The sequence below is a fragment of the Opisthocomus hoazin genome, chromosome 13 (assembly GCF_030867145.1).
Source record: "Opisthocomus hoazin isolate bOpiHoa1 chromosome 13, bOpiHoa1.hap1, whole genome shotgun sequence".
In the NCBI taxonomy this organism is placed as follows: domain Eukaryota; kingdom Metazoa; phylum Chordata; class Aves; order Opisthocomiformes; family Opisthocomidae; genus Opisthocomus; species Opisthocomus hoazin.
Genome location: NC_134426.1, coordinates 23,073,401 through 23,090,476, shown reverse-complemented (window position 1 = coordinate 23,090,476; position 17,076 = coordinate 23,073,401). Strand labels below are relative to the sequence as shown.

Below are 17,076 nucleotides of genomic sequence, written 5' to 3'. Positions count from 1 at the left end.
TAGGCAACCTTGTAAATCACTACTCAGTCTGACACAGCTCTTAGCTAAGTGTGATTTACATGTTTTCCTGACAATGCTCTTTCAAAATAAAATTAAATAAATGGAAAATACAGGTAATTACAATAAAGAAAAGGTCCTGTTTTAGAATCAAATGTCCTTTTAAACTTTTAGATACTATCTTCAGGGGAGTAATAAAATGCCATTAACTATAGATATGTTACAGGTGTTTTGGAAATAGAAATTGGAAATTATGCCCAATTCTTTTCAATTGAAAAAGATGTGAGGCAGAAACATGTATTTTACTGAAAGAAGCTGAATGAAAAGCACTTATCTTTTAGAACAATATTAGAAACAATCAAAAAGGCAGTCAGGTCAGATGATAATTGAAAGCACGAGAATGTCAGGAATAGTGAGATTTTCGAAGTGAGGTGATGTAGTCACCCTATGAAGAGCCATGTTCTTTAACTGTGCTTTGTTTATTGTCCCCAGTGAGTCTCACATAGCTTCTCCAGCCATGCTCCCAAGTTAGTTTCCATATTTCAATAAAGATATTTTAAAAATAGGGAATATCCGAATACAGTAACAGAACAAAGAATCCTGGGGTGTTCTCATGTGAGTAGAGATAGGAGCTTGTCGTGAGCTGTTGTCTGAGCCCACTGTACAGAACAAGAGAATCAGCAAATCCTCAGCTCGGAAACTAAAAAAAAATGACCACAGAGTCTATAGTTTGTTTTCATAATGTACATGGAACCGCAGCTGTACCCAATGCTGCAGTATCTTATTAAAGCAAAGGGCTTGAGAGGGTTTCAAAAAGCCAGAAGAGCCTCAGACCCAAGCGCTGGCGTTGGTGGCAGCTGCCCAGAGCCATCTGCCTCCGCGGCCAGCCCGCACCCCACGAGAGAGCTGGGTGGCAGCCTGTGAGCCTCCTGCTCCTGAAGACCTCGGGAACGGGGCAAAGGGGTGAGGGAGAAAAGAGGAGGGGACCAGAGCCTGGCACGACAGAGCCTGGGCGCTGTAAGGAGGTCAGTAGGGAAGTACGCAGATTTTTTCATATTTTTGCAAGCAGGCCCTGGGGAGAAGGCAGGAATCAAACCAGTTAGTAAAACGTTTTGATTTTGACAAACTAGAAAATTTTTTTTTTGACCTTTTCTGACTGGGCTTTTCTGCAAGTAACACAGCATCAGCTATGACATTAACTTTGATAAACACAATAAAAGCCATATGTTGCCTGGCTTCTTTACTGCCAGCTTAATAAGAAATCCGGTTCCTCACATTACAGCATTGCATAGCTGAATGCTTTTCTGCAGTCTGTGTTCCCCTCTGAAGCAGCAGTCACCAGCAGTTTTTAGAAACCAGACAGCAAGGCAGCGTGATTGTAGCTGTACTTCAGCAATCCTTTTTTTTCCCTTATGTACATTTGAGACAGGCGATCAAGCAGGTATACAGCTATTTATTTGCCACTATTGCAGTTAAAGCTCATATGAACCATTACACAGAAAATTACTTTTCTTTCTCAGTTTATATGCTCGACCTTGATAGCTTTGCTGTTCACTGGCACTGTTGCCATGGAAATGGGAGAATGATCTTTCTGTTGATATCATTGCATAATTAAGGGTCACTGAGACTGTTTAGGTCAAGAGATCATTTTCAGAGTTCAGCTCCTCGGGGGGGTGAATGTTATTCCACAGAAATTTTGTGTATGGGTGATGTGATTGTTACCTTGCCACCCTAAATTAAACTATGAGCCCCACTGACTTCAAGCTAAGAGCCAGATACATTTGCCGATCCTACAGATTTCCAGTAAACCCCACCTCTGTGCGGCTGCTTTTTCTGTGTGTCCCCAGGCATACAGAACTACCAAGCTATGAAGTCCGTTGCCACTTGTCAGCTGAACAGTGGTAACTGGCTATGTAATTGCTCCTGACCATTTCGAATTGTGTGTGAACCAGTGACTTGTACTGGTGAAAGCCTCTGGTGGTGGAAATTTGCGTCTTTCCAGGGTGTAGCTAGCTCAGAAGTTTTTTTCCTAATGGCTTCTCTTAAAAAGCTGGATGTTTCTACAAGGGCGGTTTAAGAAAGGACAAAAAGGAGCCTGTCTTTCTCCAGTGGATGTTGACAACAGTTTTTTTATTTCACTGCAAACTTTCATACTCAATACCTGTCCCATTTTTGACAGGCCACATTTTCTAGATTACCAGACATTTTTGTTTCTTGCTTGCAAAGTCTTTCCAGAGGACTACACTTTACTTGAAATCTGATACCCAAACCCAAACATGATGCTCCAGCTGAGGCATCACCAGCAGGGAGCACAAAGTAGGGGCTACTTTGTATTTTCAATGTATGATGTTCCTGGTTTGACATTCCAGAATAATGAAAAAAAAATGGTAATGGGTTTACATCACTGGCTGCAGTTTAATAAGTCTTAAAAAAACATTTTATGAACTCTGTTTCATTGTTAGTATCATCAATTAAATGAAGCTAGCTCCATGGTAATACCTAATCCTGTGCTTTGGACAACTCTTCAAATGTTTTGGGGAATAAAAGCCCCCATCTACTCTAGCCTTCTGGTTTGGCAAGCCAAAACAGATGTACACAGCCATACTGTTCCTGTTTCCTTTGCCTTCATTTTTACACAGAGATTTTTGAAAGGTCTGTCTGCCTGTAGTTCCTGACTCTCTGAGCAGGTCTACATTTTTGATTTACCCTTTCTTTTTCCCTGCTTGTCCCTTCTGAACAAGCTGTGCCCTTTCGTATCAGTATTCCAGTCATGTGAATTTTTCCCTCAAATCTCCTGTTATGTAAGGAAAAAAGAACACTATGAGGTCCTTTTCATAACTTCTGTAATTTGACAATCCCTCTTTATTAGTACTGGGTCTGTCATCTTGGTTTACTGCTGGGAAAACAAAGATTTTCACTGCGTGATATAATAACTATGAAAAAGATTCAGATGGCTGTAAATAGCACAATAAGACTAATTTTTGGTATTTTGTTTCAAGATGACTTGCAAAGATTTAGCCAATTAAATATAGTAAGTGTTGGGCTAATGTAGATCCATGCCTCACAGTGTCAATGTACCTAGGGACAGTCTATACAGAAAGCTGTCAAGAGATGGAGGAAGTCCTGCACTGGGAGCTTTGTGAAAGGGTAAAACAATGGAGACTGTAGTGAAAGAAATAATTGGGTGCAAATGTTGGAGAAAAGAAGTAGATGACATCTAGCTTGGTCCATCTGGCACCCACAGGCAGGATCTAGCCCTTTGGGACATTTCCATCGCCTTGTCCTTGGAAGAGACAGGTAATGAGCTTTCTGGGAATAAGCTGTCGTAACAAATTCCTTCTCCTGGGCTGAGTCCAAGGCAAAGCTGGGCACTAGGTCCCTGTTAGAAGAAGGGGGGAGTCTGAAGGAACATCTGTTTTCACATATGCAGAGCATCCAGAGCAGCCAAGGTTAGATTATCTTATTAATATGTTGCTCCTACAACTAACTTTATGGTCACATTTGCAGGTTAATTATTTGGTATCTTTCTCTGGTCTAGAAACAGAGATAATGCCGTAACCTTTTTCAGCCCAGGACTAGCTCAAGGCTAACTATGTATGGATAAAACCAAATCCTCTGGCATAGTTTTTATTGTCTGGTTGTGAGAAAAAAAATGCTGCTGTTTTCTTGCATGCTTGCTCTGTAATGTGCAAACTGACAAAACAAGAGGATTGTTCCACCATTGAAAAGAAACCGACCCTTCATAATAGCGTGCTATATAAAAAGACCTGACCCATTAGAACATTGCAATTTATTTTCTTTTTAAAACAATGAATTAACCCCTCCAGACTTCCCAGTCAATCTGCTTTTTCACTATTAAAGAACACCTGAAGTGGAAGTGGGTGATATTTTCTTGTCTTTTTTCCCCCCCTCTTGCTTCCTTTAAGGTAACTCCAGAATCAGCTTTTAAGAAACAAGCAAACACTAAGAAATAGGGAAGTGAGCAGTTAGTGTTCAAGAAATCCATCAATCTTCGCTATGCAAGGATCAGGGCTTGTTCTTTTCCTTTTTCTTTTAAGTTGCTTTCATTTTCCACATGGTTGTCTGAGAACTTGATTATTTTGGCTTCTGGCCGTGGTCGTCAATACCAGCTGACGGGAAATTTGTTCTGTCACCCATTACCAGAGTGTCCCAAAAACCTTTTTCAGCAGCCACATTTTTTGGACTTCCAAAAAATTTTATGTGTGACTGCAATAAACAGTAAACCTTTTAGTCTACCTAGATTTTAAAGAAATGCACCATTGATTGTGAATTTATTATAAATGACTGTATGCAAAAGAATTGAATCATTGCTCGCCTATGATGGTACTCAGCAGATCTTAAGTGATCATCTAACTGGAAATATTTATACTGTGTGTTCCCTTAGAGGTTGCTATGGGAAAAGAGAAAACATATTCTGTTACACTGGGGCTGTTCCTGAGGTTCAAGTGATGCTTCAATAGAAGCAGAGCATGAAACAAAGCACAGAGAGACACAAATTTTTGATGATTAAAGCAGAGATATGCGACAAGACTATTCACTAGCAAAAGCTCCCAGTCACCTTTTGAAAACGATGACTTGGCTAAGAACAGTGAAGCTTTTGGGTGTCTCTTGGGAATGAACACATGTACAACTGGGTATCCTGTGGCACAAAGCCTCTCAGTGCAGGTACTGTACCTCCTCATCCAAACCCAATTATTAATACGCCTTGGCTGGATGTGGAACATTCTTCTACTGTCAGAATAAGCTCTTATTCTTTTCTCTGATGACTCAATGGCTGAGTTCAGTGGAAAATTAGCTCTAAGTCTGGGCTTGGGCATCGAGAAGCAGAGAATGCTGTCTCAGCAGCAGTGCAATGAGAGAATTAGTGTAAAAAAAAGTTGGAGAAAGGAATTTTAGAAGAATGGATAAATCGCACTGCAAATTCCGTTCCGCAATGACATTACATTCTAATTCTTTATATTCTTTTAGTAGCTTGCATTAAAGGCAAGGAGAAGGGCATGTTTTAGTTAAATACTTAATACTTTCTTTGGGAAGTATTTTTTTCTTTTGTGGTATTAGCATCAGGAAGTAATGGAGGTGATATGGGATTTGATCTGTGGGATCATTAGGCATGGATTCCTAAATCCCTGGTTAGGTGCTGAAGTCAAAAGGCAATGCTGCCAGCTCCTGGAATTGCCTTCTCAACATTAAAATCCTTAAGGTACCCCCTTTTCTGGTCATGGCCATTATTTTGTCAGGCTTGGTGGGGGTTTGAAGGGAGACTTGGATTTCAGTTCCTGCTCCACTCAATATTTAATACAAAGCAAGAAATATTAATAAAACAAGGATTAGGTAGGACTCTCCTCTCTCAGGGGAGTGCCTCACAGCTAATCTGTGGAGTACACCTCTCTCTGACCCAGTGAACATTAAATTATTTAACACAAGTGGTTCAATAGGTGAGAATGAGCATCAAGCAAGGAGTCAAAATGCTCTTCTGGAAAAAAGGCAACAGCAATCCCTTAGGCAGAAGAGTGATTTGAGCCCAGACCTCCTATATTGTGGGCAAATGCTGTATCTACTAAAGGCAGCTTTAGCTTTTAAGAAGACTTCTGAGAAGTGGCACTGCTTTAGCAGCATCTGCCTTCTTGCAAGGGTCTGTGGTGAGAGGGCTGGGTATTGTACACTGCGCGTAACAGAAACGGGGTAATGCCCCTCCCCTTCCCACTCGCATGATAAAAATCAATCTGAATTTATTCCTGTTGCAGCCTAGGTTTTTTTTTTTTCATAGCTACAATACTTTTGTCTAGCAGCATCTTCCCTGGATTATAAAGGTCACTCACCAGAAAGCAATGACCTGAAGTGCCTTTAAATGTTTCTTATTCAGTTTCACAACATCACTCTGAACAGGCAAAGAACATTTGGGAAAAATGGAAATGGCATCTGCAGTCACTAGTGGTTTTGTTCGGTCGGGGTTTTTTTTTAATTTATTATAGTTGTGCCTAGAAATCACCTGAGATTAGGCTAGAAATTGTGTATGTGCTAATTAAAAGACATTCCTTGTGCTATCAGTCTTATTGCCTATATAGACACGACAAAGTGTAGGAGGAGAAAAAGGTGCATGTATATTTGCAGAAGTTCATGAGCTACTGCTCAGTGACAGGAGCAGAATTATAACCCATGTCTGTCCTTTCTGAGACAAGAGCTCTACTCCTTAGATCAAGATGTCTAGCAGAGTTCAGAGATTAATTTCATTTTGAAAAAAACCCCAAACTCTTACTCTCAGTGTCATTTTCGTGCAATGTATGGAGTAAATTGGTTGTGAAGTTAGAAGTGGTGCTGAGGGATTTGACTCTCAAGCCTGTGCTTTGGCTACTCTGCTGAGCTGCTTATACCACCCACAGCGCATTACTCTGCTGAGACTCGGTGGTTTATTATTGAGGAGTGAAAGGGAGCTTGATCCTGTAGGCTCCAAATGATATCAGTGGCTTTGGATCAGCCCCAAAGAGTGCTGTGTATGTTTTCATGGCTGTTCACTGCCTAGTTCACTGAGAAAGAGGAGATGTTATCAGTATTCTTCCATTTGTCTGATGCTGGTGGCAAGTCACCACCTAAATCACTTAGTATTGGTTTTGCTCCTTGGAGAATCAGGTGACAAAGCGAAAATGAAATGCCATCATCAGAAGAACGGCCATTCCTCAGACATCAGCAGGAATGAAAGCCTGAGTGCTGGTCAGATGGAGTAGACAAGGTATATGTTGGAAGCACGGCTGAACTTGAACGAAAAATGTTTTCATCCATAGGCAGAACTGCTGCGTGTGGTTTCCCAGCAGCTCTCCACCTTCCAGCTTAGATGTTAGTGGACAATACTTCTAACAAATGGGAAACTGAAGGTGAGTTCAACTTCTGCCAGCAGTAGTCTGAAATGTTAGTTACAGGTTTTTTGATTTATTTATTTTTATATAAAGTACAAAGGATATTGTTGAAGGTGGCTCGTGAAGAATTTAAGAAACAAGAGAGAAATTTCAGTTAAAAGGCCGATCTGTCAGGGTAACAATTTTGGTGAATTGTTGTGAAGGATTTTTGCTTTTTTTTAGCCGTGTTTCCTCCAATGATTATATAATCTTGGCTTATGAATCTGAATTTAGCTCTTACTTCAGCAGGAATCACGGCAGAAAAGTGGATGTCAGAAGTCTTAAAAGGATTAGTGCTCTATATATAACCAATAAAATTGATTTGTGAATTAGGAGTCCCCTTCACAGAAGTAATAAAGATTTTTTTTCTGCAAGCAGTGAAATTTCTTTCTTGTAGCTGTCAGTGTAGTCATTCTGCATCGGTGTAAGATATCGACAGTGTGCTCAGGGCAATAGCAGAACAGGGCAGAGATTAAATAGGGGAAGGGAGCAATCTCAATTGAGTAGAGCTGTTGCAAACCAATTGCAAATACAATAAAACTATAAGGTCCAACCCTGCTCTTGGAAAAATGTTCCTAGTAACTTCAGTAAGAGTGCAATGATTTTATATGATGTTGGTAATGGAAATACATCTCAGAGGTGCTGAAACCTGTACTTCTTGCACACCGGGACTTTAATACACTTACGATAATTGTCCAGCTCAGAAAACTTCCCTTCCTCTATTGATTGATTAGTGCACACTTCAGGATCCCAATTGGTGTAAAGCACTGGCGAACAGTCCATCGCTGGCTGGGCAAGATGTACAGAAAATATCAAACTCCTGCATTGAAGTGAATGTTAAAACGAAAGCAACCAAACAAAGCCTGTTGAAGAAATGTAGAGTGGAAGATCTCTTGTGAGCAAGGTTTACTTTTCAGGAATTACAATTTAACTGTAAGAGGAAAAGGGAATAAAAAATACTTTTTTTCAACAGGAGATTTAAATGGTGAGTGCATGTTAAATGGACAGCTTGATTAACAATTAAGGAATAAAGTTGAGGCTGTTCTTGCAAGAAGTGTAGCAGAAACATTTTGTAAGGTTTTTCAAAGGACTCCACCCTGCTCCCCTGACAACGGGATTCATACGCTAGTGCTCAGGTGAGCAGGACTTTGTATGATCTTAATAAGGACCTGTCTGCAGAGCAGCCTCTGCAGGTCTGAGGGCAGAGGATGTGGCACTGTGCGGGGCGAATTCATTGCTGCTTGCTTTTTGCAATGAAGCAGCATGCAAATCTGAGTGAAGTCAAGTCACGCCAAAGTGGTTCTTGGTGAGCGGTGCCTCAGAAGTCTCTGCCGCCCAGCTGAAGAGACTGTTAGTACCGGGGTGGAGTGAGCAACAGTCCTAACCGTAGGCTGAATTGGTAGGTAGGCTATGTACAGCTAGCCATATCCCAAAGGCTATTCACAGGATATAAATATTTAAGCAGACTCAGGATATTTTTGTATTTCCCAGAAGCTGTCTATATTACACAGTAATAACAGGTACATACTTTAAAAAAAAAAATAAATTGGCAGAAGGAAACAATAGAAAGGAGAAATGAAAACTTCTGTGCTCATTGTGCTTTGTTCCTAATTAAGTAATTTCAGGACTGATCAGTCAGTGTATATAGATTCAGAGAGACAAAAACTCACCAAACTTCATCCTATTAGACTGCAGAGGAGTAACAATAGCTGAGCTTTTGAAAGTGTATGTGAGAAACAGGCTGTTAGGTTGCTTCTAATTTCAAAGGCCAGAGCATGAGAAGGGGCACATGGAGAAATTTAGAGGGTCTTTTACAAGGCAGTGGCCGTTCTGTTTTCTGACACGTTAGGGCATAAGGTCATAGAAAGATTTTAGCACAGCTGATGACCTGGTGGCACTGGACCTCAATATCTGCAAAGTAAGACCTGCCCCAAACTATTGCTTCTTTATGTCACCAATTTTGTACATGATATAAAGCTCAAATGGTGATAGTGACATCTTTTTTTTTAAGGTCGCACAGTTTAAGTCATGCTGTATTCATTCTCCAAAAACAACATGTATTTGATTGCGCTCTATATCTTAGTGTGCTAGAACTAATCTACTGAAATATTCATGTAGCAAAGAAAAATGGGAATAAAAAAAAAAAGTATGTGCAGTGTGTCGGAATTAATGTGCCTAGCGGAACATTAACTTCTGTATTTCTAAGATTTTTTAACCTTGCCACCTTAATGGTATTCTGACGCAGCATTTTACATTTAGTATTTTTCTTTTTTAAAGTTCAAAGACCAAATGAATTAAGGGTGGGAAGGGGAGGGATAAGTGGAAGAAAATAAAAGAGGACCAGGAACAATAGAGCTGAGTCCTTTGCTTGGTGAGTAAAGCTCATAAGCACCTTGAACTAATGTATGACATTATACATAAGGTGAAATTCAGAGCACGCAAGCATAGAAAGCTGTGAAATAATTAGGCAAAAAGAAAGACTTAATGAGATTTAAGTGGTACATATGCAGAGCTGACCCTTAGATAGTCCTAAATGAATTTCACTCTCACATGGCTGCTCTTCTAAATGGATGTGCATGAAACATTAATACATTTGCATGAAAATCCCACATGTCTGTATTTTGTTTTCATTTTTAGCTATGTATTTCTGCTGCACATGTGCTGAACCCTGTGTTTAATAGTGAGCAGTCTTTATTAGTACCTTACATTAAAAAATATATAAGGCATTTGTGATGTTAAAGGCTCCTAAAAATCCAAACTGTAGGAATGATTTTGAAAACATTGAAATTGAGTTCTGCCCCCAACTACAAATTACACATGAAGCTTTTTATGCTCTGACTGAAAAAGAAATAATGAAAATTTATTTTTGGCTACAAACCATCTGGGAAAAATTATATCCGAACTGCAAATGTTATAAAAATTGAGAATGTGAGAACAAAAGAGAAGAAGAAAAAAGGCTGGTTTGTGATGAAGACAGTTTTACAAGTGTAGCTGTGTCGAGCATACTAATCCCTTGCTGTGTCAGGTTAGAGAGGACATTTAAACCATCATGGAATCGGAGTGTACGTACTCCATCTTCCAGCTGTTCACGCATCCTCCTCCCCAGTCTGCCTGCAGTCCTGCCCAGATGCATTTTCCTGAAGGTCTGAGGGCTCGGTAGGATTATACAGGTCTTTCAGCACAAAGTTGATTGCAAGAGGTGGTCTGATGGCAGCTTCCCTGTGGAGCATGTCTTATGTTAGAGTTGAGGTAATGAACTTTAATCTAAATAGAAAAAAAACCACCCAAACATCCTTGATTCATGAAAATAAACTTGTATCTGTTGTTTTAAAATTTTGTCTTTAAAAATGCATTTTTTAGTTGAATAGGAGAGCTCAAGCTTTAAGGTCTTCTTTCATTTTCTGGCTGAACAAACGTGTTGCAGAATTAAACTGAGTTGTGCAGAAATACTCATGGCCAAGGACATAAAGATACAAATCAATACAGAAAAAAAAAAAGGTTCCAGGTTCTTCCCCATCCCAGATTTCTCTATAAACCTGAAGCCTATGCAGTACTTCCACATACACTTTTAATCAAGAATATAATGAAGTGTGTGCTCAGGTCACTGAAATGAACGAGATGTCTTGTCTCTATGTTTAATTAAAAGATTTCTTCGCTGAAATGTGTTGTACAAAATTCTCATTTGTTTTATGTTTGTTGTAATTACAAGTGGTCTCTTGTCATGCAGCTCTATGCACTTTTCTCCTGAAGCTGTGCTTTAATCTGGGGGTAAAAGGCACAAGTAGGACATTAATCTCCCTAATACAACTTTCTCTCTTGCATAGGTTTCCAGCTAAATAGAATCTGCTAATTTCTGAAAAATGTAGCTTTAGCAAGGATGGACTGACTTGTATCTTCTCACTACCCCTGTTCCCTTTACTTCCCTCCTGGCTTCTTTATCTATAATTGTGCCATGGACTAAACTCACTGAAATATTTTAAACACACATATAATTGTAAGCATGTGCTTAAATCCTGCGGGCTGCAACAGGAATGAATTAGGTGTTCATAAGTGCTGTGGTAAGTAGGGATTAGATCTATCTGCCTTGTTGCTTCAGGATGTTTTAAATGGAGACAGTCCCCTTCATTGTGCTTTCTGTCCTGTACAACTAAAACCGCACTCAGCTGCCCAGGAGGAGGAGTTTGTCCTTTGAGAGCTGTCGCTGAAAACGTGGTGCCTGGGCGTGCAAAGCTTCAACATCTGTTCATCCTTGACAGGCAACACTGCACTGGGCTGTCTAGGTAGTCGTGGCTTGGCAGCAAGAACGTTTTGCCCTGTGGGATTCATGGGGGGGTTTGGGTGATTACAGAGTGGACAGACATCATGAATGCTTTCGGGTTGCCCAGTGCTGTGAAACAGATGTTCTTACTGGGGAAAAGTGAGTGATGGCTCATTAACTCCATTACTGGTCACCTGGCCCTGCTCTATTTTACACCTGCCTTTACCAGGTCAAACTGATGTGAAAACAAACTGGAGGTGTTTATTGTTTTAATCAATAAACCAGATGGATTAGGCTGCGAACAGAAGGACTGCCATCTCAGATTAAACCAGATGGACTGGGGGGAGTCCATTCAACCCTGTATCCCCACCATAAAGGTCAAGCAGAGTGATTCTTCTCTGAATACATGCTCCTGCCTTTCAGCACTGTCCTGGTTTTGGCTGGGATGGAGTTAATTTTCTTCTCAGTAGCTGCCGTGTTTTGGATTTAGTATGAGAAGAATGGTGATAACACTGATGCTTTCAGTTGTTGCTAAGAAATCAAGGACTTTTTCCAGTCTCCCGTGTTCAGCTAACGAGGAGGTGTGCAGGAGCTGGAGGGAGCACAGCCAGGCAGCTACCCCAAGCTGGCTGATGAAAATATTCCATAGTATGAACGTCATGCTCAGTTTATGAATAGGGGTTGGCTGGGGGGCAAGAATTGGCTCTTCTTGTTTCTGTGAGTTCAAATCCTCTCTAGTCCAGGAGTTTGGTCTTTTTCGGGAGTTTCGCAAAATTTGCAAAATTCGCAAAATTCATGAGTTTGTTGTTACATGATCACTGCTCGGGGACTGACTGCAAATCAGTCATTGTGTGGTGAGAAAATTGTATTATATATAGTTTGTTTAGCATATTTTTTATTATCATTATTATTAGTAGTAGTATTAGTATTGCTATTTACTTTGTTGTCTTATTAAGCCATCTTTATCTCAACCCATGGGTTTCCCCTTTTGCCTATTTCTCCTCCCCATCCCGCTGGGGGGAAGGAGAGGGTTGAGCGAGCGGCTGTCTGGTGCTTAGTTGCCAGCCGCTGGGTTAAGCTACAATAAGCACACAAGAGATTAGGGACTTCCTGCACAAGTGGCTGCATCTGAATTGTCGCATTTAACAATCCACAACAGAACTATCTTCTGTGAATTTACAGGATCCTTTTTACATGTCCATAGCACCCTGTGGCAAAGACTTCCACAGAGTAATCTGGTAGTCTTCCTATTTTTTCTTTGATTACACTAGGAACACTCTGTAGGGCTATTACTATGACACTCTTGAAGTCAATATTACAGACTACGTGCGGAGACAGAAGTGCAATTCTTTAGAGCAATTCATTAGCATGAATCAGAGATGATGCTCTGAGGGCTTCATAACGAAAAGTGAGTTGTGTGGGATAAGCAATAATCTTTGTCAGTTACATTTCATCAGTTGTGCCTGTCTTTCTTGGAAGTGGCTGAGTGGTATTCAGTTACAGAGAGAGATATTAGCCATGCTTATGTCAAAGAAGAAAATGGTTGCAAGTATTGCCAGTACCTCTTCTGCAGGGTCTTGAGTGCTCTGTGAAGTTTGGTTGCCCTTAATTCCTGTTGCAGATGAAGGCAAGAAGCTCTTTGTAGAAAGTGCATTGTTCTTTGGTCTTTAGTGTAGCAGGCAATTAATACACTTAAAAGACTTAACTGTGACCTTATAATTCTAAATCAACGCCTTTGTTTTCTCTGTGCTTTCCTTTGTTTACTTTTTATATAAAATTTGGTCTACAGAATTCAGCTGCTGCAGAAAACTTTCCATGATCACTGAATTCTCTGGTGTACTACAATTACTTTTCGTCTTTCACTGTAACAAACATACTGTACGTAAGTCATTAAGGAAAAACCAAAAAAACCTCGTATTGTCTTGATGCTATTAGCTCTTTAGCTGTCATATCACCTTTTATTGAAATTCTGCCAAGTCCTGCCAGCTAAGCAGAGTGAACATATGTCAGCAGGGACCTCCAAGAAACACAGGCTATTTCAATATTTGGCATACGTTTCTCTGAATCAACTCTGAACAAAGCAGGGCAGTAGCAGAATAATAGCGGGGTGTTAGAGGATTTGCATTTGGTAGAGGTACGTTGTGTTACTTCCCATTTGTGGTGATTAAAAATCCCAAGTCACTTTCTCTCTGAGAAATACTGTGTTGTCTTGACTTCATTGCAGTGCTGAGCAAATGTATTTTGGAAGTACTATAGAGTGGGTTTAGTTTTTCCATGTGATGCTGATTTTGTTCTCAGTTTCTGCCCTCTGTTTTTGACTCACACTTGACTCCTCACTGACAAAGTGATGACACTGCGCTGTAAATTGAGGATATGGCTACCATAGTTATAAGACCATCTCTCCATCTCTTCCCCTGTACCCTCAGTTACTGACTCCTGATCTGTATTTATCCCATGGGATCCTGAAGTTCTGTTATCCCCATTTTCATAGATAAGGAAGGAGTAATTAAGAGACTTTCCCATTAAAATAATTATATGACAAAGAGGGTCATACACACACTGCCCTGCGGCCAGGACATAACTGATAAACTCCCTGGTATGTGGGCTGAGATTTGTCTCATCACATTTCCTATTTTCATTTTCTCTTTCAGACTAACAGCTAAAGCCGTTGCTGTTCTCTTACCAATCTTGGGAAGCTCATGGATCTTTGGGATTTTGGCTGTCAATGCCCACGCATTAGTATTTCAATATATATTTGCTGTTTTAAATTCGCTACAAGTAAGTACCTGGTGGGAAAGTTTATGGCTACCGAGCTGCCGCTGAGAGCCAATAAATGGATCATTAGTAACGTTTTCACATGCTTGTGTTTATTGGATTTTTTTCCATGTTCCTTCCTGTCTTTTAAGTCTGTGCTGACCATACATTCTGGCAATTTTTTAGTCTCTGCATGAACAGAACTTCTATCCCACTCCTTAGTGTTTCCAGCAGCAATAATTAAATAAATGAGACAGTGAGCTTGAGAAATTAAATTCGTTCTTCCAGCACCGTGTACCACAGGCGAGATTCTTCAACAGAGGTACCAGAACAATTTTTCAGTGTCAGTTTGAGGCTTCATTACTGAGACTAAATGAAAGCAAACAGAAGTTTGTGGGAAAGGTGCGGCATGAGAAGAAAAGTGGAGCTATTCTGCATGCTGTGTGTGACTCTTGCATGCAGGCAACGAGACCCTCATCTTCTTAATACGCCAATCCAGAAAAATAGCTCTGTCCAAGAAGGAATATAAGCATCTGCTTAGCTTTAAGCAGATATTTCAATAGAGACATGAAACTACAGGTGTGTTATAATTCTTTCCCAAATAATGGTTACAAAGAGGAAGAACAAACGGACTGCTGTAAATCTTGTTTTTTATCTCAGGAACAAATACCACTGTGGTCACAAAAAGAGTGCAACAGAGTTCTCCCCATAAACTGATAAGAAAAGTTCCAATTTTCATCCAAAATAAAAATCATAAATTTGCCTGAATACTCCCAAAAGAAACTAAAATTATTTTGGGTGAGAAAGGGGACGGGACCTTTGCACTTTCCATTGGACAAAAAGCCCAAAGACAGTAAAATCCTGTTGTGAAAATTTTCCTAATGCTAACACCTCGGTTTTCTAATGTGAAAAATATTGATCTGGTGTTTCCCAAAGAGCATTTCCCTCTGTCTTAACCTTTGCAAGCACAGACAAAAAGTTCTCTTGTTCTTGTGAAAATAGAATTCCTGCTTCTTTTTAGCCGGAGTTTTCTCCTTTAGCACCCTGGAGTTTAGGAGGTGCTGCTCAACATGAAGAGGTCCAGACAAGCCTCACAGTAACCTAATGCTGTAGTTTTACCAGTTTAACAAGGGGCACAATTTGGCCTACTCTTTGATGTTCATAGAGCTCCAGCTACTCCATATCTACTTTATACAGCACTGTGAGAAATATATTATTGTATTTCATTCTTCATAGTCAGTCTTCACTTTTCTCCCTTTCATATGTTTTCAGGGATTTTTCATGTTCCTGTTTCACTGTCTTCTGAACTCAGAGGTATGTAACCAAATGGTGTTAACAGATTTGGTGTTACCAAATTCAAGTAACATTAGTATAAAACAAGAAAATATTTTCTCCATTATCGTTGCCTGCTATGCCATTGATTTCTTTTTTCTTTCAATTAATACATGAGTGTTAGTGACTTTGTGACTTGCAGCATTTTGACCTGTACTCGACATTTACTTTAGTTAACATAAGAAAGGTTTAAAAAAAAAGAAGATGAGAGAAGGCAGCTCAAGACTAAGGGAAGAAGCACTCCTGAGGGCTGGAGGGGCTGAGCAGGGCATGGGCTGTGCTGCTAAGGTGGATACCTAACTAGTGTGAACAGGACTCAGTCTGGCAGTCCCTGTTGAGGGGCCTCTGGCTTTGTTACATCTTTAGTTCCAGAGGGGAAAATAAATATGATACTCAGCAAAACATACTTTTGGAAGTTGCTGATACAATCCTTAACAGGAAACCAAAGAGAGTAGAGCATACTCCAGGTATTTTTCTTGGCAGGAGTTTCAGGTTTTCATAGTGGACAGAGAGGCATCTTTTTGCGTTAAGGCTGTCTCAGGGCAACTAGGGTAAAGCCAAGGCAAGGCTGATGTAAATGGGGCTTGTGCAGCCCATCTCTGATGGGCCTGGAGCTTGCAGCATCCTCTCCTCCTGTGGCAGCCAGCAGATAATGCCCAGCAACATGTATTACTGGTAACGAAAGTTTCCTATGAAAATTATTTCCAGCACACTGACTGGGGGTACTGCTCAGTGAATGTCCAGGTAGCTTTGACCCTCCCACAGCTCGCTCTTCTGGATGCTACTAACTAGCTCAGCCCCGTAGCCTGCTGCTTCTTCCCATGCAACGATAGCACTCCAGCTCTTCTGTGGAGATGTTCTTGTTTATTAATATTTGCCAACCTGTTCAGTCTTAGAGCATTGGTATGACCTTTGCTACAATCAGTTTGGAGAGTCAGGACTGACTATGAAATTCTTGATCTTTATTGAAATCAGCTAAAGTTAAGCAGGCAGGTTAAAGGTAAGGAGGAAAAATATTTCTTTATTCTATTCTCCTCCAGGCTCATAAAGCTTTCTTCCTGCTGTCAAGCTTCAGATATCTTACATCAAATACAAATATCTGAAGTGCTGCCATTTTCCCAGGAATCTCATGACAAATTAAATTCAGAAACTTTTCAGAATTTGTATCCTCAAAAAGCAGTTCATATATAGCAAACGTGAACTGTCATTTTTGGAGAGCAGGTCTTACTGGCTCCATCATATGCTGTGCATATCTAAAATTCTTCTTCAGCTAAACTGCAAGAATTCTTCTTGAGAATTTCATTCTTACTGAAGAAGTAAAGCTCAGATACTGTTAAGTAAAATCTGCAGGTATTTCCAAGTGGTTGGGTAAAAAAGAGCTTTATTCGCAGTGCGTCTGGACAAGAAATGCACACACATTGTAACAAAGCACAGGAGAAGGGCTTTGACAGGGACCCGAGCAGCCTTCCCCCCAAGCACAAGTCCAACGTGCCGGTCTCACCCCTGACAACTCAGTCATCGAAGCCCCTCGACCTCCCTCAGCAATTTAGCTCTGTGCCTCACTAGCCTTGCTACTGCCACTTCTAAATTGTGGTTTTCATCTTTCTTACTGTAGTTTGAGCTTCTTACTTCCTGTTGTAGCTACTATATGTGCAAAGAGCCGACAATTTCTCGCCACAGAAAAGGAAGGACTGTAAGACTTATCCTGTCTTCTCCCAGTCTCCTCTTTTGATTAAACAACCTGAGCTTCTCATAAGAAGTTTTTGCTTGATGTGTGATCGTCCTCACTGTCTCCAGCTGGTTCCTGTTCTTCCTGGGGTGCTG

General features: G+C 40.4%; 1 protein-coding gene across 2 annotated transcripts in view; it reads left to right on the top strand.

Annotated features, from left to right (window-relative positions):
- ADGRD1 (adhesion G protein-coupled receptor D1) overlaps positions 1 to 17,076 on the top strand; it is a 158,514-nt gene that overhangs the window by 139,053 nt on the left and 2,385 nt on the right. For both annotated transcript variants that reach the window (XM_009932471.2, XM_075434725.1), the window contains 2 exons: positions 13,818 to 13,944; positions 15,193 to 15,234. In XM_009932471.2, coding sequence (XP_009930773.1) covers positions 13,818 to 13,944; positions 15,193 to 15,234 — 169 coding nt within the window. The remainder of the gene's footprint in view (positions 1 to 13,817; positions 13,945 to 15,192; positions 15,235 to 17,076) is intronic.